Source organism: Coregonus lavaretus (assembly GCF_964263955.1).
Source record: "Coregonus lavaretus genome assembly, chromosome: 8".
NCBI lineage: Eukaryota > Metazoa > Chordata > Actinopteri > Salmoniformes > Salmonidae > Coregonus > Coregonus lavaretus.
This window is the reverse complement of record NC_139995.1, coordinates 24,145,175-24,167,117: the sequence shown is the minus strand read 5'-3', so window position 1 is coordinate 24,167,117 and position 21,943 is coordinate 24,145,175. Positions and strand designations below refer to the sequence as shown.

Here is a 21,943-nt window from a genome sequence, read left to right as displayed (position 1 = left end):
GTTATCTTTGTACATAGTGATGCAGTGCAAGTTGTCATGTTTCGAAAATGTAACTCTACTTCTGTGCTACTACAAGGCCTACACATGGAATATTACTTAAAGGCTGTATTTGAACCGCATGATTTCTGATTTATATGTTTTCTACCTATTATTTTATCTTCTCACTTGAAACAGTAATATACAGTGTTCTGAAGTGTTCTAAATCTCGCACTTCTCCATGCCACTGTCTCCTCCCTGTAGGTGAGCCCAGTGGCAGGGCCTCCAGAGGGGGGAACACTGATCACCATACAGGGCATGAACCTGGGACTGTCCTTCTCAGAACTGTTGGGGAACGTGGAGGTGGCAGGGGTACATTGCACTCCACAGGAAGAGGGCTACATCACTGCAGAACAGTAAGAACCAACACGCACAGAAGCACCCAGACACACATGCATGCACTCACTCAGGCACTTACACACAGACACTTACACGCAAACACACACACACACACACACACACCCACAAAGAATACAACCAATGATAGAGATAAAGATAATCAGCTTGCAGCAGGCTTGCTTTAGTGTACTGAGGAGTAGCGAGCAGAGCTGTTTTGTGTGTCTCTGCGAGGCTGATGGCACCGCTGTAATTGAAATGCGCTGCATGTCACTGCCTGCAGGGACAATCTGTAAGCCATATGTTTCTCTCACAGCCATGTCATTCGATTGGTCCATGGCTGAGGGCCCCTTATTTATATCCTTGTATAAAGGAACATGCCAGCAGAAAATTGGAAAACTGACATAGCAGAGTGTGGCGAGAAGAGGATTCATTGGGTCCTGTTATTGTAGGGGTGAAAGGTTTATCCCTAAGACATTTCTGGGACTACTCATTTAGGCCCCACATAGTGCTTTAAAGCATGGCATTACAACCATTATTTTTACTGTAGGTCAGTTTTTATAATGACTTATTCAATGCGTACTTTATCTGACAGGCTAACTAATTTATGGAGAACACATTGTTGCCATGGTGACCGAGGTAATGGTGGGTGGTAGAGATGGGGTGTAGTTTATCATTGCTATTCTATTGGTGCTATTGGTTTTCCATTAGGAAGAAAGATGGCCTTCCATATTGACCTACCACTACTATGAAAGTCTGCCTCAATCACATTGACAGGAGAGACCAACAGAAAATATCACTTTTTGTTCACTTGAAAAATGTGTACAGCAAAGTAATTACTCTCCCTCTCTATGTGTGTGTCTTGACAGGATTGTGTGTGAGATGGACTCTACATCTCAGGGAAGTGCACCTGGTCCAGTCCAGCTGTGTGTTGGTGAATGTAGACCAGAACTACGAACTCAGTCCTCCCAGCTCTACTCCTTTGTGGTATGATCTGCATCTTGAACCATATATAGAACACATCTCTCTACTACAGTATTATTGCTCTGGAACAGTTTGCTCTCATACACTATTAAATGAGTCATCGACAACAGAGTTCACAAAGTACCATGCCATGTGGAATATTGAGAAAATGCTCTTTTCCCAGACCCCTACCATGGTGGGACTGACCCCTTGCCGAGGGCCTGAGTCTGGGAGCACTAAGGTCACCATTGTGGGGGAGAACCTGGGTGCTGGTAGCAGAGTGAACGTTACCTTTGGAAACCAGACCTGTGAGCTGTACAGGTGAGTGCAGAGGAGAAGGCCAAAAGAGAACCCTCTACTGAAGCTCCTACAAAGACCCTTATATAAAAGTGGGGACTTGATGAAAGTGCCTGTGGAAAGACAAAGCTAGGACAGTGCATTGTTCTCTACTCTTATTTTTTGGGGACCTCTTTAAAAAGGCCCTGTACAGTCAAATACATGAATTTCCTGTGTTTTATATACACTAAATGACCAAAAGTATGTGGACACCTGCTCGTCGAACATCTCATTCCAAAATCATGGGCATTAATATGGAGTTGGTGCAGGCCAGTCAAGTTCTTCCACACCGATCTCGACAACCATTTCTGTATGGACCTCGCTTTGTGCACGGGGGTATTGTCATGCTGAAAGGGCCTTCCCGAAACTGTTGCCACAAAGTTGGAAGCACAGAATCGTCCAGAATTTAATTGTATGCTGTAGCGTTAAGATTTCCCTTCACTGGAACTAAGGGGCCTAGCCCGAACCATGAAAAACAGCCTCAGACCATTATTCCTCCTCCACCAAACTTTACAGTTGGCACTATGTATTGGGGCAAGTAGCGTTCTCCTGGCATCCGCCAAACCCAGATTTGTCTGTTGGACTGCCAGACGGTGAAGCGTGATTCATCACTCCTGAGAACGCGTTCCCACTGCTCCAGAGTCCAATGGTGGCGAGGTTTACACCACTCTAGCTGACGCTTGCCAATGTGCATGGTGATCTTAGGCTTGTGTGAGGCTGCTCGGCTATGGAAACCCATTTCATGAAGTTCCCGATGAACAGTTCTTGTGCTGACGTTGCTTCCAGAGGCAGTTTGGAATTCGGTAGTGAGTGTTGCAACTCAGTCCCGTTCTGTGAGCTTGTGTGGCCTACCACTTCGCGGCTGAGCCATTGTTGCTCCTAGAAGTTTCCATTTCACAATAACAGCACTTACATTGGACCGGGGCAGCTCTAGCAGGGTAGAGATTTGACGAACTGACTTGTGGGCAGAACTGAAAAAGCGTGTGCGAGCAAGGAGGCCTACAAACCTGTCTCAGTTACACCAGCTCTGTCAGGAGAAATGGGCCAAAATTCACCCCTTATTGTGGGAAGCTTGTGGAAGGCTACCCGAAACGTTTGACCCAAGTTAAACAATTTAAAGGCAATGCTACCAAATTGAGTGTAAGTAAACTTCTGACCCACTGGGAATGTGATGAAAGAAATAAAAGCTGAAATAAATTATTCTCTCTACCATTATTCTGGCATTTCACATTCTTAAAATAAAGTGGTGATCCTAACTGACCTAAGACAGGGAATTTTTTTCTAGGATTAAATGTCAGGAATTGTGAAAAACTGAGTTTAAATGTATTTGGCTAAGGTGTATGTAAACTTCCGACTTCAACTGTAGATGTGTGAAAGTTAGTGTATAAGCTAATTATCCATCATGTATGACATTCCTGGGAGTGTGTAAACTTACATTTTGTATTACCATATCATTTTTGTATGTTCTCTATAGTTATGTACTTGAAAATGTATCAATTGACCAATTCGGCACATTTGGGTAGACTTGATACAAAATAATCCAGTATTGCAACGCATCACTGGATCAATCTGAAACTTTGCACACACACTGCTGTCATCTAGTGGCCAAAATCTAAATTGCAATATTATATTGTGGCCTTTCTCTTGCATTTCAAAGATGATGGAACAAAAGAAAAAATAGAAAACGCATGTTTTTTTTGTTTGTATTATCTTTTACCAGATCTAATGTGTTATATTCTCCTACATTAGTTTCACATTTCCACAAACTTCAAAGTGTTTCCTTTCAAATGGTATCAATAATATGCATATCCTTGCTTCAGGTCCTGAGCTACAGGCAGTTACATTTGGGTATGTCATTTTAGGCGAAAATTGAACAAAAGGATCCGATCCTGTTACCCAGAAGTGTTGATATTTGATAAAGATCAAAAAGGCCCTCGTGAGAGTCAGGAGTGTGAAGAAAAGGCACCATTAGCTAGAAATAATTTCATCTCTAACGTGTCTCTAGCGAGGAAGAGGCTGTGGAGACAGTGCTCGCTCACCCTGCATGGTAATGTGCATAACTCTGTAGTAGATTTAAGATTCCCACACAGTAAAGAGTAGGCACAGACAGAATCAAAGGAGTTTAACCTTGTTGGTATTCCCTGTTGGTTTTCCCAGGCGGACCATGTCGGAGATCGTGTGTTTCTCTGCCCCCTCTGTGACGGGCGCTGGCCTGGTGCAGGTCAGCCTCAATGTGGATCTGGCCAAGGTGCCAGGAAGCCTGAGCTTTGAATACATTGAGGATCCCACAGTCCAGCGCATCGAGCCAGAGTGGAGCATCACTAGGTACAGCAAACCCCCCAGCAAAGAAGTTGTGTATGCAATAAACTGATATTTTAATAAATTATTGATGTTTTCCCCCCATTTGGTTCAGCTGTTTATTACTGAGGGATAAGGTGAGTGAAGGTGCAAGGCACCACAGCAATCTGCTCTGCTGGCCTTCCTGTCAAAGATGATGCATGATACGGCCCAGTACATCACTGGGGCCAAGCTTCCTGCCATCGAGGACCTCTATACCAGGCGGTGTCAGAGGAAGGCCCTAAAAATTGCCAAAGACTCCAGCCACCCTAGTCATAGACTGTTCTCTATGCTACCGCACGGCAAGCGGTACCGGAGCGCCAAGTCTAGGTCCAAAAGGCTTCTTAAATGCTTCTACCCCCAAGCCATAAGACTCCTGAACAGCTAATCATGGCTACCCAGACTATTTGCACTGCCCCCCCCAACCAACCCCCTCTTTTACGCTGCTGCTACTCTGTTTATTATTCATGGATAGTCACTTTAACTCTACCCACATGTACATATTACCTCAATTACCTCGACTAACCGATGTCCCCGCACATTGACTCTGTACCGGTACCCCCTGTATATAGCCTCCCTACTGTTATTTTATTTTACTGCTTCTCTTATTATTTGCTATTTTTTACTTATCAATTTTTTTGCTTAACACTTTTTTATTTTTTGGTTCTTTTCTTAAAAACTGCATTGTTGGTTAAGGGCTGGTAAGTAAGCATTTCACTGTAATGTCTACACCTGTTGTATTCAGCGCATGTGGCAAATACATTTTGATTTGATTTGATGATAGTTGGTGCAGGGCTGGATGTGACTTGAGGACACAGAGACAGCCAGCCAGGGAGAAGTGGTGCAGAGTAGTGGCTAGTGGCTTTCTACTCTGTCAACTGACAGAGGATTTCACAGACTTATAATTAAAGTCCCATCGTCTCATCATCTGTGTGCAGTCACACCATGTGGCCACCAAAGCTTAGGTACCCTTTGAAGTGTGGGAATGATTGGATCCATCTCAAGCTGACTAGACAGATGTTCCACTTTTCCATTTAGTTTCTCTCTTCTCTTCAGGTCGGTCTCTCTTTAGTCAGAGCTCTACATGTAGTCCAAGTGATATCACAGCTAGTTTGTTTGTGTTAATACATGCAACACAATCAGGTAGCATTCATGAAATGCCAGCCTTGGATCCCTGATATATCAATAAACAGGAAGCCAGCTGGCAGAACTGTTCCACTTGGTTCTAACTGGCCAGAACAATTAGATGTTTTCCTGGTACCAAAGATGCATTTATGCTGAAAAGCACAATTCAATGCAAGTCAGGTGCTTTTGATAACCCCAGGAAGCCGAGGAAACCTGGATCACCTATTCAGAGGCCGATATGGAGGTGTAAAATGGTGTATGTGTTGTATTTTCTAGTGGACACACTACCCTGATGGTGACGGGAACCAACCTGGATGTGGTGCAGGAGCCGAGGGTCAGGGTCAAGTATGCCGGTCACGAGTCTGTCAATGTGAGTCTGTCCACTGATAACATATTACTGTATCTCTTTCCCCTGTCCAGAATATTCTATAGTCCTGAGAAATGGTGGCCAACTCTAATTGTCATTTCAAAAGTCTTGACAAGTATTTCTCTGTGCTTGTCTGTCTCTGTCCCTGGATCTCTCCCCAGGTGTGTAAGGTGCTCAACACCACCACGATAAGCTGCTTTGCTCCCTCCCTGAAGGCAGAGTACACACCGGACCAGGAGTCAGTGAAACACGTGGAGGAGTTTGGTTTTGTCTTCAACAACGTGCAGGCCCTGCTCACCTACAACAGCACCAGTTTCATCTACTACCCCAATCCTTACCTGGAGCCCCTCAGCTTGTCTGGGGTGCTGGAGCAGAAACCTGGCTCCCCCATCATACTCAAGGTGGGACCGCCCAGCCTAGAGCAGCCCATAACTCTGTAGCACTACTGTCATAAGATGATGTGTTCTATCTACTCACCTGATGTGGGGTTTTCCTCTCTGTGTTGCAGGGGCGTAACCTGGTGCCCTCGGCATCTGGCGGGGCCAGGTTGAACTACACTGTGCTGATTGGGGTCACACCCTGCACCCTCACCGTCTCTGACACACAGCTACTCTGTGAGCCGCCCAACCTCACAGGCCAGCACAAAGTCCTGGTCAGTTTGTCTGTCAGACTGTCTAATCCTGGTCTAGATAAACTAATAAAGGCCCAATGCAGCCGTTTTTATATCAAATAATTTCTGTGTAACAATTAAGGAAGAATTTTGCTAGGACTGTCTGGGAGTGGTCTGAACGGTGAGGGGAAAACAGAAAATCTAGCTGTTAATGGCAGACAGGTTTGGAACTCTCTTTGTTATTGGTCTTTTAACTTTTTAATTTACCACCTGGTGATGTCACCAAGCAAGCCAAAACTCCACCCATGCAAAACCTGCTGATTAGAAGGTCTTGAGTAGGTTGCATTTTCAACCAGCAACTATCAGGAAATAACACTGATAAAATTCTTTCAGACTTTTACAGTGTTATTATCATCATCTGTTATACAATATGATACAAAACACAAGAAAAACTGAATTTTGACTGCACTGGGCCTTTAAGTCAAATGCAGCTTGGCCAAGGTCAAACAAATATATAAAAAGGAAACTATTATTCAGTATGGTTTACCTATGTGTTACAGTTTGCATGATGGCCTATGTACACGTGTGTTTATCGTTTATTGTCTATGTAAAGGTCCAGGTGGGTGGTCTCCACATCTCTCCTGGTGCAGTCCACATCCGTTCAGACAGCCTGCTCACCCTGCCTGCCATATTCAGCATCACGGCTGGAGGAGGCCTGCTGCTCATCATAGTCTTCATCGTCCTATTGGCCTACAGACGCAAGTCGCACGAGAATGACCTCACTCTCAAACGCCTGCAGATGCAGATGGACAACCTGGAGTCCCGGGTGGCTCTGGAGTGCAAGGAAGGTGAGTCTGACCAGCACATGTTATCAGACAATCTCAACTGCCCATACAAGAGAGCAATATAATGCTAATAACTCACAAAAAGCTTGAATATTGACTAAATTCCTCTATAATTGTGTCCAGCTTTCGCTGAGCTGCAGACTGACATCAACGAGCTGACCAGTGACCTGGACAGGGCTGGGATCCCCCACCTGGACTACCGCACCTATACCATGAGGGTCCTCTTCCCTGGCTTTGATGACCATCCTGTACTCAGGGAGCTGGAGGTAACCAACAATTACCACCATTACAAACCTGGCCACACCTGTCCCCTTGCCATCTACTGTAACTGTGCATTATTTGTAGAATCAGAACATCTAACAAATACATCCAATATGCCTATAAATCGACAAATACTTTGTGAGACAAAAACAGATTATATACCCCACGCAAGATCACTCTCTAACGGAGGGTTCTGTGTGTGTCTCTGTGTGTGTGTAGGTGTCTGGGAGCGGGCAGCAGGGTGTGGAGAAGGCTCTGAAGCAATTTGCCCAGCTGGTGGATAACAAAGTGTTCCTGCTGACATTTATCCATACTCTGGAGCTCCAGCGCTCCTTCTCCATGCGTGACCGCGGCTACGTGGCCTCGCTCATCATGACTGCGCTGCAGGGCCGCCTGGAGTACGCCACAGACGTGCTCAAACACCTCCTCTCTGACCTCATAGAGCGCAACCTGGAGAGCAAGAACCACCCTAAACTACTGCTGCGCAGGTACAGACAGAGAACGCTTGTCACCTGTTTTTCTGAATGCTGAGAACCTAATATCACACAGAATAACTGTCACAAATGGAAAGAAAGCAAGAGAGCGTGAGTGTAGACAGCCATTGTCAGTCTGACTTATCCTCTATGTGCCACTCATGAAACATTCAGCTGTAGCTCACATTTCCTCCCCTCCACCTCACTTTATTCTGCACATTGTTTTCCCAGGACTGGGAGAAGCCTGCTAAATCTTTCACAGGAGGCACTCAATCTGAGACACACTCTTTAAATATAGGGATGTGTTAACATGGGAGCCAGCAAGGCTGACCTTGTTAGCCCAAACATTCTGCACTCACAAAAAGAATCCCAAAGATAACGGAATGCAGGCAATGGGAAAGAAGTGACGGCCAGGTATATGCATGAGAATGAGCAGTGAGCAGGACCTAGGAGCTAGAAGCAGAGCTGCCATGTATATCGGCACCATCTTTCGAGAAGGAAAGAGATGAGCAAGTAAGGAGGCTGCAATGGAGCTATAGTATTAACTCTAAAGGGAGGCAAAAGGTTAATATTTAACAATTAGATCTTTGAATGTTTTATCAGATAGAACATACAAGTATGTTTTAGTGTATCTATTGATACATAATAAATCACTATCTTGCCCATACAGCATTTGATGATGGGATGAGTGCTGCTGACACAGTGAAAGGACAGAAAGTGGTCAGAAAGTAGCGTTTGCACAATTATGTCATGCCCCAAATAGGTTCTGTTCTATAGCAGCGGCACTCAGGTTCTGGTGAGTTAGTCCTCTGAGACCATGCAGAGCAGTATGGTACTTTTACATAAACATTTGGTTGTCTACTGTCCCTCTTAGGCATTCTCTCTACCTAAATGGTCAGACCACTCTACGTTCCGACATCTCTCTCTTAAAGATGTATCTGTCTGTTCCTTTCTTGCAGAACCGAGTCAGTTGCAGAGAAGATGCTGACAAATTGGTTTGCCTTCCTACTTCACAAATTCCTTAAGGTAATATCAATGACTTGGCACCTCATCACTGCAGATGTCACCATGATATATCACTGCAATCCTCTGATGATTGTTATTGATTATACACCAGATGGATTTCTATGTGCGTTGGGATTACACGTGTGTCCCATGGTGTGTGATATGGATGTGTTTTATGAACAATGTAGAGCAATAATGTTCACCTCAGAAGTAATCAGGTCTCATTGGTCTCTACAAATCAACACTAAGCAACCTGGAGTTTATTCTATTTGATGACTCATGCTCTGTTCTCTGGCTCCCAGTCATATGAGGGTGAACAGCTCACAGGTATATCTCTCTCCTCTCCTTTCCTCTCTCAATCCTCTCTCACTCCTCCTTTGCTCCCTGGACAAAGGAGTGTGCAGGTGAGCCTCTCTTCATGCTCTACTGTGCCATAAAGCAGCAAATGGAGAAGGGGCCTATAGACTGCATCACCGGGGAGGCTCGCTACTCCCTCAGTGAAGACAAACTCATCCGCCAGCAGATTGAATACAAGACCCTGGTGAGTCACCATACCATACAACAATTTGTCTTAGATGTCAGATTCCATTAAAACCACTTGGAATATTTTCTTAATTATAGTTAACACCATAAAAGTGAGAGGCTTGCTTACACCACAGTTGGTAGGCGACATGCTGTGCGAGCCTACCATTAACTCATAGTGCCCTTATGTTAAAGCTCTGAATAGGAGAGAATTCATTGGCTAGATAATACAACAGTAAAGAGCCAAAGGATGATACAAATAATATTACACTATTCAGTGACATAATCAGCTAAGAGTTAAAAGAGATTATCTAATCAAGGCTACACAGTCCCAGTTTTTGCTTGGCCACTGGAGAAAATGGTCCGTAGCTAAAGCAGAAGTTGGATGCAGCAGCAGTGTGGCTCATCCCCCAAGCAATAGCCTGAGAGCAGCCCAGTTACAAGATGACACCTCTCTGATCGCCCTGCCGGAGAGGTAGTTTCTCATTACCCATTTAATGCCCCTCTAGAGCTGGCAACCCGGCATCCAGCTGAAAGTGTGAAATTACATTTCTGGCCAAAGCTGTGAGAGAGATGGCACACAAGGAGAGGAGAGCCTTTTCCATGCAGCCAGTAGGCCAATTTAAAGAGAGGGACAGTGGATAGTAATGACAGCACTCTCTCGGGTCCCTCCTCAGACTCTGAGCTGTGTGAACCCAGACAACGAGAACAGCCCCGAGTTCCCCGTCAAGGTGCTCAACTGTGACACCATCACCCAGGTGAAGGAGAAGATCCTGGATGCTGTCTGTAGGAACATGCACTTCTCCCAGAGGCCTCGGGCTGCGGACATGGACCTGGGTGAGACAGACTGGCTCCAGTCAGAATGAATGGATGCCATACAATAACTAATATTGAGATAAACACGTGATTATTCACTGTCTGCTTGTGTCTGACTTATTGAACCTTGAAAAGGGACTCATAGATGCACACCTGTGTTTTTTCCCCCAACAGAATGGCGCCAGGGGAGGACGGCACGTGTGGTCCTGCAGGATGAAGACATCACCACTAAGATTGAAGGCGACTGGAAGAGACTCAACACCCTCATGCACTATCAGGTCAACCCACTCACTCTCTCTCCAATCCCCATCACACAGTTCACTAACATGAATGCTCAATGCTGCCTCTGGCCATAGTAAACCAAACTGATCCACCTCTCTCATCTTCTGTATGAGTCAGCTGCCATCTCACTCTGCACTCACAAATGCTCTGACTCTGGGGTGTAAAACATGTTTGCATTAAGCCAAGAGACAAAGACACCCAACTTTGGCTGCCACACCAGGAAGGGGGTTTGAAAGAGGCGAATGTGTTGATCAAATCTATCAAGGAAGTGAACAATTTCCCTCGATTACTTACTTTTAGTCTCTCTGCTGCGTACCTGGTTCTGTGACAGCCCGGTCTGTGGCTCCTGCAGAGCAGCAGCAGTGAATTCTGCTCACGCTGGGAGCCTGCTTTACTGCAAAAGGCATGCACACCTCTCTGACCTTCTTATCCCCTACCAACCCACCACAGGAGGCTGCTGGGGGGAGGACGGCTCATAATAATGGCTGGAATGGAGTGAACGGAATTATTATGAGCGGTCCTCTCTCCAGCAGCCTCCTGTGGTGGGATTCACTTACCATTCCAAATATTCATTTCCATCCATTACTATGAGCCCGTCCTCCCCAATTAAGGTGCCACCAACCACCTGTGCAACCCACACACTCACTCCGTTCTACCACAGCAGGCCACCTTGTGACTCGTGTCCAGGACCAGGCTCCAGAGCTTCAGCAACAGCACCTTCTCCAGGGTTAATCCTAGGCTCTGGAGCTCCCTCCCTCCAGCCATCTGTGACTGAGTTCATCACTATCTTTCAGTCCCGCCTAAAGACCCACCTCTTCACCATGGCCTACCCCCTAAGCTCAAGTTCATTATACTGTATATCTCAAATTGTAAATTGAATAACTTCTATAGGTCTTCATCGGGCCAAATTCATCATATCAATGTCATGTTCTGACCCAATAATGTTGATTTGGGAGTGGGTCAAACTGACATGAACCCTTGTGTTTTCCGTATGAATCCTGCAGGTGTCAGACCGCTGTGTGGTGGCCCTGGTGCCCAAGCAGATGTCCTCGTACAACCTGCCCTCCTCAGCCAGCTTCCCACGCAGCATCAGCAGATACGGTCAGTCAGTCAGGCCTGCCCTGGAGCCACTCTCACCATCAAACCACTCACTTAACTATTCATTATTCTACCGGACCTACTGAGATAATGTTTAGTGACTGTCTGGGTCCCTCGCTCTCTCTCTGCAGATGTACCGTTCCGCTCCACCCCCACCAGTCCTGACAGCCCTCACTCCCGTGTGCCCATGCTCACCCCGGACATGGAGAGTGGGGTGAAAGTGTGGCACCTGGTCAAGAACCACGACCATGGGGACCAGAAGGAGGGTGAGCGCGGCTCCAAGATGGTGTCCGAGATATACCTGACCAGGCTACTGGCTACTAAGGTATTCCCTCACTCTCCCCCCAGAGCATCTTAGCAATTACAGATTCAGTAGTTTTGTTCCAATGCTATGGTGTGTTTTTAACATTGCTGTGGTGTTTTCTTTAGGGTACGCTGCAGAAGTTTGTGGATGACCTGTTTGAGACGTTGTTCAGCACTGTGTGCCGGGGTAGTGCTCTTCCGCTCGCCATCAAGTACATGTTTGACTTCCTGGACGAGCAGGCTGACAAGCACGGCATCCATGACATGGATGTTCGCCACACATGGAAAAGCAACTGGTGAGGGAGTGCAGATTTAATGTGCTACTTGAAAGCAATAATGATTTTATGCTGATCGTCTCAATATATAGTCTGTCTATAAACTGTTATTTCTCGTCCTCTCTCTGCCCCAGCCTGCCTCTGCGCTTCTGGGTGAACGTGATCAAGAACCCCCAGTTTGTGTTTGACATCCATAAAAGCAGCATCACAGATGCCTGTCTGTCTGTGGTGGCCCAGACCTTCATGGACTCCTGCTCTACCTCAGAGCATCGCCTGGGCAAGGACTCCCCATCCACCAAGCTACTCTATGCCAAGGACATCCCCAACTACAAGAGCTGGGTGGAGAGGTGAGATGAGTGTGTGTGTGTTTTACTTACATCACTCAAATGTGATATTATTAATAGATTCTTAGTTATTCTTTTACACTGAAATCACAGAGGAAGACTGACTTTAGTGTCCAGACTACCTTTATAGCTTACAGTCACACGTGGGCCACCCTCAGCGCCATCGGCAGAAAATCGGAGACATCTGCTTTTCAGGGGAAAAGGAAGAGAGCCTGTGACACGACTTCCGCTTTTGGACATGCACTTCACTGTTAACAGTCCCCGGTGAAACATATACCCACTGGGCACACACTGGTTGAATCAACGTTGTTTCCACATTATTTCAATGAAATTATGTTGAACCAACGTGGAATAGACGTTGAATTGACGTCTGTGCCTAGTGGGTAGCAGCTAACGACATGTTTGCTAGCTTGCGCTCTGAAGTTGTTTCAATCCGGAATATTAACAAGGCAACACTCCATCTTAATTCCGCCTCCACATTTACTGGATTGGTTGAACAGTGCAGAAGAGAACCTATCAACAGTTTTTTTTTATCTCGTCATGACCAGAATGTGGGGTATGTAGTTTCAGGTGTTTCTTTTACACCTGCTACGTTAGGTTACATGTTGGCTGACAGAACAGCTCAAACCCCCAGACCTGATGGCTGCTGACAGTACAGTGTGTTTCTGTCTCCTTCTAGGTACTACGCGGACATAAACCGCCTACCTGCCATCAGTGACCAGGACATGAATGCCTACCTGGCCGAGCAGGCCCGCCTTCACTCCAATGAGTTCAATGTGCTGAGTGCCCTCCATGAGATGTATGGCTACGTCAGCAAGTACAGCCAAGAGGTGAGGCCCTATACATCAATATCTTTACAAAATACAGTAGGGGGCTAGGGTGGCATCCAAAACAGGGGCATCTAGATTCAAAGTAAGTTAAAGTATCCCTTAGCCTGCCTATTTGTAGTAACAGGAGGGTATTTGCAGTACAAAGTACAGTAACCTTGTGTTCCCCTGCCTGCTTTGCTGATTTTATGTCTGTCTTGTATGTATATGTGTCAGATCATTGAGGCCCTGGAGCAGGATGATCAGGCCCAGAAGCAGAGGCTGGCCTACAAGGTGGAGCAGATCATCGCAGCCATGTCTGTGGAGACATGCTACACCAGAAGAGCAAGCAGCCCCAAAAGCAGCAGGTGAAGGGAACTGAACAACAGAATAATTCAGCCTGAGTGCTCAACAAGGGAAGAGCACAGATAGACAAGCAAATTCACCAAACACTGCTGTCCTCTCTCTGTCGGCTGCAATGGGGCGACATGTGGAGGTGTAAGGGATGAGCAGGCAATGAGAGACAACTAAGCAGTACTACAAAAACAAAAGTACATGCATATCATAGCCTTGGCCTTGGACTGACATTTCCTTTTCAGTGGACAAGTCTAATGTTGCATCATAAAGCCTTTATGAAGCCTTATGAAGGCTCTATGAAGGTTAGTGAACTCTGCGATTAGGTGACATTAAAATCTCCAGGTCATCCAAGGTAGCAGAATATTTTGGTTTGGTTTCCACGCTGCCTGACACTCACTTTACCAGACACACTCTGAGCACTCTATCATAAAAAGCCACACAAAGCTCTTATTACAGGGAGGGAGGTCAATTCCATTACGGCATACTTTGGGCTGGATTCAATCAAATCTGCCTTAGCAATGTTTACACAGTAACTCTGCCTACTGCCTGTGCAAACATGTGCCTAAATCTGGAAACTGGATGCATTGCGAGGGGAGGTAATCTGGAGCCCAAAACCTTTCTATGAGTCTATTTGAATTTATTTATGCTGTTGTGTAAACACTGCAGTGCAGATTTAATTGAATTAAGCCATCAGAATTAAGCACATTTGTAAAGAGAACAAATCTGGATAGAAAACCATTCAAAATATATCCCTTATTTAAAAAGATCACTTCAGCCTGTTGACCCTTGCTCTTAGTTCAAAAAGTTTCTCATGTTTCATACTATGTAAAATGCCCTGTAGACAAAGTAGAAATTACTTATAGAAAAGTTTAACAAGGTGGTCTTAAGTTATTAAGGCACTCTGGGGATGACAGAAATGAGGGAAGTGGATTTCTAGGCCATTTATTTAACCAACTGTATATTAGCAGTGACCCAAAGTAGCCAAATGGAGCTTCGGGAATCATTCCATAGAGCTGGAAGATTAATTACACTTCCTGTGGGTCAGATCAGTTTCCTCCTGGTTTATGAGACCTCTCAGCCATCAGTCAATGTTTACATTGAACATGATACTTGAATTTCAGTATATCATTGTTGTGTGTTATACTTTCAGAGAATCCTCAGGCTTCTAAATAGCATACTTTCAAAGGTGGAAACTCAAGTAGAATGTACCTTTCTTTTAAATATGTCCCATTAACGTTTTTAAAAGATGAGGTCAAGATGAGAGAATAGCTTTTTAAATGGTTTGATTTTAACATATTCAAATGACAAATTATTTTTGCTGCTGCATTCACTGAGTGCCATTTTAAAGATTATCATTATAAAACTGGGCTCTCCATAGGATTGATTTAATTCAGGGTTTCTGTTTGTTATGTTTATCTGCATTGAAATCATTCATTACGAACTTGATGATTTCTCCATTATTCTACAGTCATTTTGACCAGTTACTTGTTCTGGGCCCGGTTTCACGAAAGCATAGTTAATCGTTAGACCCTTCTTCGTAGGAGCATCATTAAATCTCTAAGCTGTTTCCCAAAACCAGCGTTATAAACGTTGTACTTGGAAACGCTCGTAATCTAACGCCTGCCTCAGACCACTCGTAGAACAGCTAAATGCGTCCTTAGATGCTTTTTTGCCCTCCCGCGTCACTTTATACATAGAATATCTCCAGTAAACATAGAATCACATGGTTTATCCGTTTCTGTGGCCTCGGATAACCTCAGAACAAAGTTGACTACAAATACAAAGTTGCCAATGTCTTTGCAATTGATACAAACAAGTGACGTATTAAAATATGCTTCAAATCAAAACTGAGATGGATGCATTAAAATATAAACAGTAGGCTATAGGCCTATTTCATTTATATAGAAATACATTTCATTTTCAAGGTGTGCGGTGTGGTCAGCATGTTAGTTCCATCGCTATAGGGAAACCGGGCCCTGGTCATTTTGGTCAACATTGGAGGGCACTCCACAAATAAATATTCGTAAAATAGTTAAAACAAAATAAGAAAACCCATGTCCTGTTTAAGTGTTAAATGTTTCATGTGTGACGTTTTTATGATGATAATTTATAAATGTGTGGTGCAATACACTGTATGAAATTTAGCATTTAATCTTTTTTAAACAATAAATTATTGTATAAATATTGTACATACAAAACACTCCTATTTTGCAAGCAAACGATTCACTTTGTACTGTTGCTATACATTAAAATGTCAACTGATGGAAATACATTTGTCTGGATTCTTTTACAGCAATAATGTGTTTTTTAATTAGCATAAATGAGTCATTGCTACAATGTGTAGGCCTTGATTATATGTTACACTAGTAGCTTACAGATATGCAGGTAGCTTAGTGGTTAAGAGCGTTGTGCCAGTAACCGAAAGGTCGCTGGTTCTAATCCCCGAGCAGACTAGGTGAAAAATCTGTCGATGTGCCCTTGAGCAAGGCACTTAACCCTAATTGCTCCTGTAAGTCGCTCTGGATAAGAGCGTCTGCTAAATGACTAAATATCTAAAATATGCATATTATTCTTTACAATATTTCAGACCAATAGAATAGACGGCCTTGACGCTGACTTGGCCCATCTGCCTCACAATGAAGCTAACAGTGGATTTTCTACTGAAGCATCTTCTGTTTCATAATTCATGGCCACTCCACTCCATGTTCCCATTCTTACACTGGAGCCAATGTCTGATGCGGTTATTGGGGAGGTGATTTGTCTGCCGGGGTAAGCAGCACTAGACCCAACCCAGCCCTGTAGCCTACTCTACTCATCATGCTTAGGCTGCATTAGCATGCAAATTGAATAGTGTAAAATGGTATCGGTTTTGCCTGGAGTGGTTCTCTGAACAGGGCCCCCACAGTCTGATGTCAGAGGTCAACACTGATCTCTGGGAAATTGTCCAACTGTTGTCCATTAATCTGGGTAATTGCTAACATTGATTTGGCCATCTCCATTATTGATGCCTTTAGAGCTCAGAAACCAGAGCTTGGAAAAGTAAATACCAACTTCAGGTCAGTCCCATTTTCTTGAAAAATTGACGTGGGTATTTTATTGAGCTAAAATAAATCATTTGAGCAAATGAAAGAGGGATTGGATTCTTAGAATCTCTGAAAATCAATTTGTGGAAAATAGCTTGAATTAAATAGGAGCCACAAACTTGGCTATATTTGAACAAAGAAATTGTTTTGAATTGGAGATGGTACTTGACCACTTGTCCTACAGCCAGCACACAATTCTACAGTATGTAGGTACAGTAGAGGGGGCCTCAAGGGTACTTACCATAGGAGTAATTCATTATTCATACTAACCCTCTGGGGCTCTATGTAAAGGAGTGGGGGAGAGGTACCTTGCCTTTAAGACCCTATACTGTGCCTGTCATATCAAGGCAGAGGGGGCTTTTTCAGTACTGACAGCCTGACTTCTCTGCCTGTCAGAGAGCTGCCACCCTCCACCCAGCAGCTAGCATCCAGCTCACCTCCCAGAGAAACACTGGGGAGCATCATTCGAGCTCACACCTTCTCCACCCACAGACAGACAGACAGACAGACAGACAGATGAGCAGCCGACAGGAAGTCCTATTATTTGGCATATGAATGCATGGCCAGAAACCGACTGGATTTATTCACACTACAGTAGAGCTACAAGAAACACACTGTGGCACTTTAATCACAACCCAACAGCCATACAATGTGAGAGTGCATTTCCCCTGCTTGATGGGAACATAAGCCTACCTGATTCTATCCAGTCACAATCTGGCTGCTTCAATAGTCCAGATCTCTTCTTCCTCCATAGCCCTGGCTGCATTACGTTTAAGCCAGGCAAAGCAAGACCTTGCTCTCACTGCAGATCTTGGAGAATAATTCAGTTCTTAGCTATCACTGTGCAGTGAATACTAAATGGGAAAGACCTTGGAGTCTCTTTGGACCCTGTGCAACAGAACAGTCAATGTAAAGTGTAGCCATTCTCTACGCACAAATACAGATCATAGTAGTATCTTCTATTTCTCACTCAATATCTCACCTCACTTTTTCTCACACGCATAATCAATTATGCAGGTGCACATTTACAAAACACATTCTGCCATAATTGTTTATGAAAAAAAGGGCTAAGTATAACCATCATAGTCAGTGTTGTTGGATAGATGGATAGTATTTTCTCTACAGTAGACTGCTAGACCTATAATGTTTGTTGCTCATTATTCTCCAGTCTGGTGCCCAGGCTACCTCTTCAATATTCATAAACTGGTCATATCTCATGATTAGAACAAGGTGATTACTTGTAAGTCAACCTAACCTTTTTTACACAAGTCATATTTGCATAAGATTCATGCACCCTAGTCAATAATTCATTTTCATGCCACTAGACGGTAGCATTGAGATGGCAACAATCATTTAGTTCTTCGGCTTCAACGCCTGAAAAGTGCTTTTTCAATTAAATGTCCATGTATCAGAGAGCACTTTAAAAAAATGTATTGATCCAACCTCAGTGAGAAAAAACCAAGGCTGGCCAAAACAACTCTCACCTGAGTAGGGAAAATACCGTAGAGACCTGGATAGAGAGGAACTGTGCCGGACCCATTCTTTTCAAAAGTCACCATTAAATGGTAGACTAATGACATACTGCAAAAGCATTTGTGTCAATCTATTGGTCTTCCATTATTTTATTCTAGTTAGCTATATGGCTAATAATGGCAACGATATAAGAGAAGTAATCATTCTCTACATCATATATCCTGCGGCATCTCTTATTGAGTAATGATTACATATTCCCTAAACATCATATATGTGGAGGTACACAGTGCCATTTTGCTGTATCAAGTATAATATTGACAAAACGTTTTTCACACGTCATCATTTATTATGGAAAGTTCTGATGGCGCCATCACCTGGCCAAATCCATTATCACAGCCTCAGGATAGGAATAAACAACTAGGAAAGGAATAGAAATACCCCCACAATGAGCATGCTCCCTTTATTATAACATTTCGACTAGGTGGTCTTCTTCAGGCTAGCAATCAAACATATGGAGAATGCAACAGTGTGCGGGTAGTTCTATGCCTTTCGTGTGACTTTCTTCCACCCTACACCTAGACATTTGTTGGATGTGTAAACACTAGGCTATAAAATCACTAGGCTATAACATCATTAGGCTATAAAATCACAAGGCTATAAAATCACAAGGCTATAGAATCACAAGGCTATAACATCACTAGGCTATAAAATTACTAGGCTATAGAATCACTAGGCTCTAAAATCACTAGGCTCTAAAATCATAAGGATTAGGAATGTGAACTTGTTTGTGTGTTGACATGAGTTACTCTGAATACATGTCTGTCTATTCATGAGTATGTGTGTGTAAATGCACACCCGTGTCTGTGTGACAAAAAAATTTCTGTCTCATCAAAGGGTTGCCTGAGGGTAGAATACAGCTGCTGAGCTGCACAGGGTCACATAGTCATAAGGTTAAAGGTCACAAGCCCATGGCAGCACAGCCCCAGTTAGTCAGTTCTCTGACAATGCACAGTCCTCTCCTCAACTCATTCCTCAACTGCCATTTGGTTTTCCTCCATCTTCTCTCCACCTTCTCTCCCTCTCTCCTCTTTCTTTGTTCTTTCCTACCCTCTCCTTCTGCTTCCTCCTCATCACACACCACGCGGATAGATTGGGGTTGAAAGCTAAATTGCGGTTGGCTTCTTGTTTCCCTAACATTCAACAGCTCAGTCTGAAATGAAAGCCCTCCCACTGTAACAACCCCTCCCTCCCAACACTTCAGCAGCAGAAATCACTTCAAGACTGGTTCCCTCCATCACAGCCAATCACAGATGATTGTGGGATTTATGGTTCCTCCTCTCAGAAGTCTATAAAATGTGTGTGTGTGTGTTTTGGCTCATACACTCAAATAAATCAACACACCCACTTAGTTTGTCGTTTATAGAAGAGAGACGGATAGTGTCTCAACTAATTAATGAATCACTCAAGCTACTTGTCAGTAACAAACGGTCAATATTTATTTTCTTCCCACAAAAGGACGTCACATTAGTAAAGAATCCCCATTTACAACTTCCTGTGGAATCTGGCTTCTGCCTCAGGCTCTTCCACTTACAAATAATGATCTGATGTAAGTTCTCTCTCAGTCCAAAAAGAACAGCGCTGCGGAACACCAGAGGTACAACAACACCGATATTCAAACAGTTTCAACGACAATTCTGTCTGATATTTGTTCACTTTTATCCCCAGTCTGCCATAAGAAGTTGCAACTTGCAAACAGCTTTAAAGTAATTGTTTACAATGAGCAGTGTATGTGAAACATAATTCAAAACATACAGTTGAAGTCGGAAGTTTACATACACTTAGGTTGGAGTCATTCAATCTTATTTTTCAACCACTCCAAAAATGTCTTGTTAACAAACTACAGTTTTGGCAAGTCGGTTAGGACATCTACTTTGTGCATGACACAAGTAATTTTTCCAACAATTGTTTACAGACAGATTATTTCACTTATAAATGACTGTATCACAATTCCACTGGGTCAGAAGTTTACATACACTAAGTTGACTGTGCCTTTAAACAGCTTGGAAAATTCCAGAAAATGATGTCATGGCTTTAGAAGCTTCTGATAGGCTAATTGACATAATTTGAGTCAATTGGAGGTGTACCTGTGGATGTATTTCAAGGCCTACCTTCAAACTCAGTGCCTCTTTGCTTGACATCATGGGAAAATCAGAAGAAATCAGCCAAGACCTCAGAAAAAAAATTGTAGACCTCCACAAGTCTGGTTCATCCTTGGGAGCAATTTCCAAACGACTGAAGGTACCACGTTCATCTGTACAAACAATATAATTTATATATAAATGCCTGGAGCATTTCAATTTTGGAGAATCTCTTATAAAATGGGTCAAAATCATGTATAGTAACCCTATGTGTAAAATAGTAAATAATGGCTATTTCTCAGAAAGTTTTAAACTGTCAAGAGGAGTGAAACAAGGTTGTCCACTATCGGCATATCTATTTATTGTGGCCATCGAGATGTTAGCTATTAAAATCAGATCCAATAATAATATCAGAGGATTAGAAATCCAGGGCTTAAAAACAAAGGTGTCATTGTACGCTGATGATTCATGTTTTCTTTTAAATCCACAACTAGAATCCCTCCACAGCCTCATAGAGGATCTAGATACATTTTCTAACCTCTCTGGATTACAACCAAATTATGATAAATGTACTATATTACATATTGGATCACTAAAAAATACAATTTTTACATGACCATGTAGTTTACCAATAAAATGGTCTGATGGTGATGTGGATATACTCTGAATACATATCCCAAAGGAAATAAATGGTCTCACTTCAATACATTTTTAATAGAAAGTTAGCAAAAATAGATAAGATCTTGCTACCATGGAAAGGTAAATACCTGTCAATTTGTGGAAAAATCACCCTGATTAACTCTTTATTATTATCCCAGTTTACCTATTTGCTTATGGTCTTGCCTACGCCTAGCGAACAGTTTTTTAAATTATATGAGAAAAAAATATTCAATTTTATTTGGAACGGCAAGCCAGAGAAAATTAAAAGGGCCTATTTATATAATGAATATGAATTCGGAGGACAGAAATTATTAAATATTAAAGCATTAGACCTATCACTCAACGCTTCAGTCATACAAAAGTTATACTTAAATCCAAACTGGTTCTCAAGCAAATTAGTAAGAATGTCTCACCCAATGTTCAAGAATGGCCTTTTTCCCTTTATTCAGATTACAACCTCTCATTTTCAGTTATTTGAAAAGGAAATCATCTCCCAAATATCACTATTTCTAAAACAAGCCATAGAAAGTTGGTTGCAATTTCAATTTAATCCTCCAGAAACAACAGAACAAATAATGCAACAAATATTGTGGTTAAATTCAAATATAATAATTGACAAAAAACCTTTATTTTTTGACAGAATGTTTAAAAAAGGTATAATCTTCGTAAATTATATCATCGGTAGGACTGGTGGAGTTATGTGCGAACATGCAGCTAACAAAAATAGATGGAAATGTCTGCTCTACCCAAAATTACAACCAAATAATTGCAGCCTTACTGCAAAAGTGGAAGAGGAAAGTGGAAGGGGGAGAAAGTAAGGAACTTGTCTGTCGGCCTTGCATTAAAGAACATAATTGGTTAAGGAAAACTGTGATAAATAAAAAAGTATATCAGTTTCACTTAAGGACCAAAGGATTGACAGCCGTCCCATATAAATTGCAAAATAGTTGGGAAGAGATTTTTGACGTACTGATCCCATGGCATAGTGTTTATGAACTGACACGCAAAACGACACCGGATTCAAAAATTTGAATCTTTCAATTTAAATAATTCTATAAAATTCTTGCTACCAATAGAATGTTATTTATATGG

At 43.0% G+C, this 21,943-nt stretch overlaps 1 protein-coding gene across 1 annotated transcript in view; it reads left to right on the top strand.

Annotated features, from left to right (window-relative positions):
• LOC311133974 (plexin-A2-like) overlaps positions 1 to 13,512 on the top strand; it is a gene marked incomplete at both ends in the record, with an annotated part of 44,059 nt that extends 30,547 nt beyond the window's left edge. Inside the window, 20 exons of the mRNA XM_084167600.1 lie at positions 241 to 392; positions 1,242 to 1,359; positions 1,520 to 1,656; positions 3,829 to 3,996; positions 5,410 to 5,503; positions 5,662 to 5,901; positions 6,009 to 6,152; positions 6,724 to 6,958; positions 7,079 to 7,221; positions 7,436 to 7,704; positions 8,649 to 8,715; positions 9,089 to 9,235; positions 9,894 to 10,053; positions 10,207 to 10,310; positions 11,319 to 11,415; positions 11,544 to 11,737; positions 11,842 to 12,011; positions 12,125 to 12,337; positions 13,014 to 13,164; positions 13,378 to 13,512. Coding sequence (XP_084023726.1) covers positions 241 to 392; positions 1,242 to 1,359; positions 1,520 to 1,656; positions 3,829 to 3,996; positions 5,410 to 5,503; positions 5,662 to 5,901; positions 6,009 to 6,152; positions 6,724 to 6,958; positions 7,079 to 7,221; positions 7,436 to 7,704; positions 8,649 to 8,715; positions 9,089 to 9,235; positions 9,894 to 10,053; positions 10,207 to 10,310; positions 11,319 to 11,415; positions 11,544 to 11,737; positions 11,842 to 12,011; positions 12,125 to 12,337; positions 13,014 to 13,164; positions 13,378 to 13,512 — 3,138 coding nt within the window. The remainder of the gene's footprint in view (positions 1 to 240; positions 393 to 1,241; positions 1,360 to 1,519; positions 1,657 to 3,828; positions 3,997 to 5,409; positions 5,504 to 5,661; positions 5,902 to 6,008; positions 6,153 to 6,723; positions 6,959 to 7,078; positions 7,222 to 7,435; positions 7,705 to 8,648; positions 8,716 to 9,088; positions 9,236 to 9,893; positions 10,054 to 10,206; positions 10,311 to 11,318; positions 11,416 to 11,543; positions 11,738 to 11,841; positions 12,012 to 12,124; positions 12,338 to 13,013; positions 13,165 to 13,377) is intronic.
• Positions 13,513 to 21,943: the final 8,431 nt, after the last annotated feature.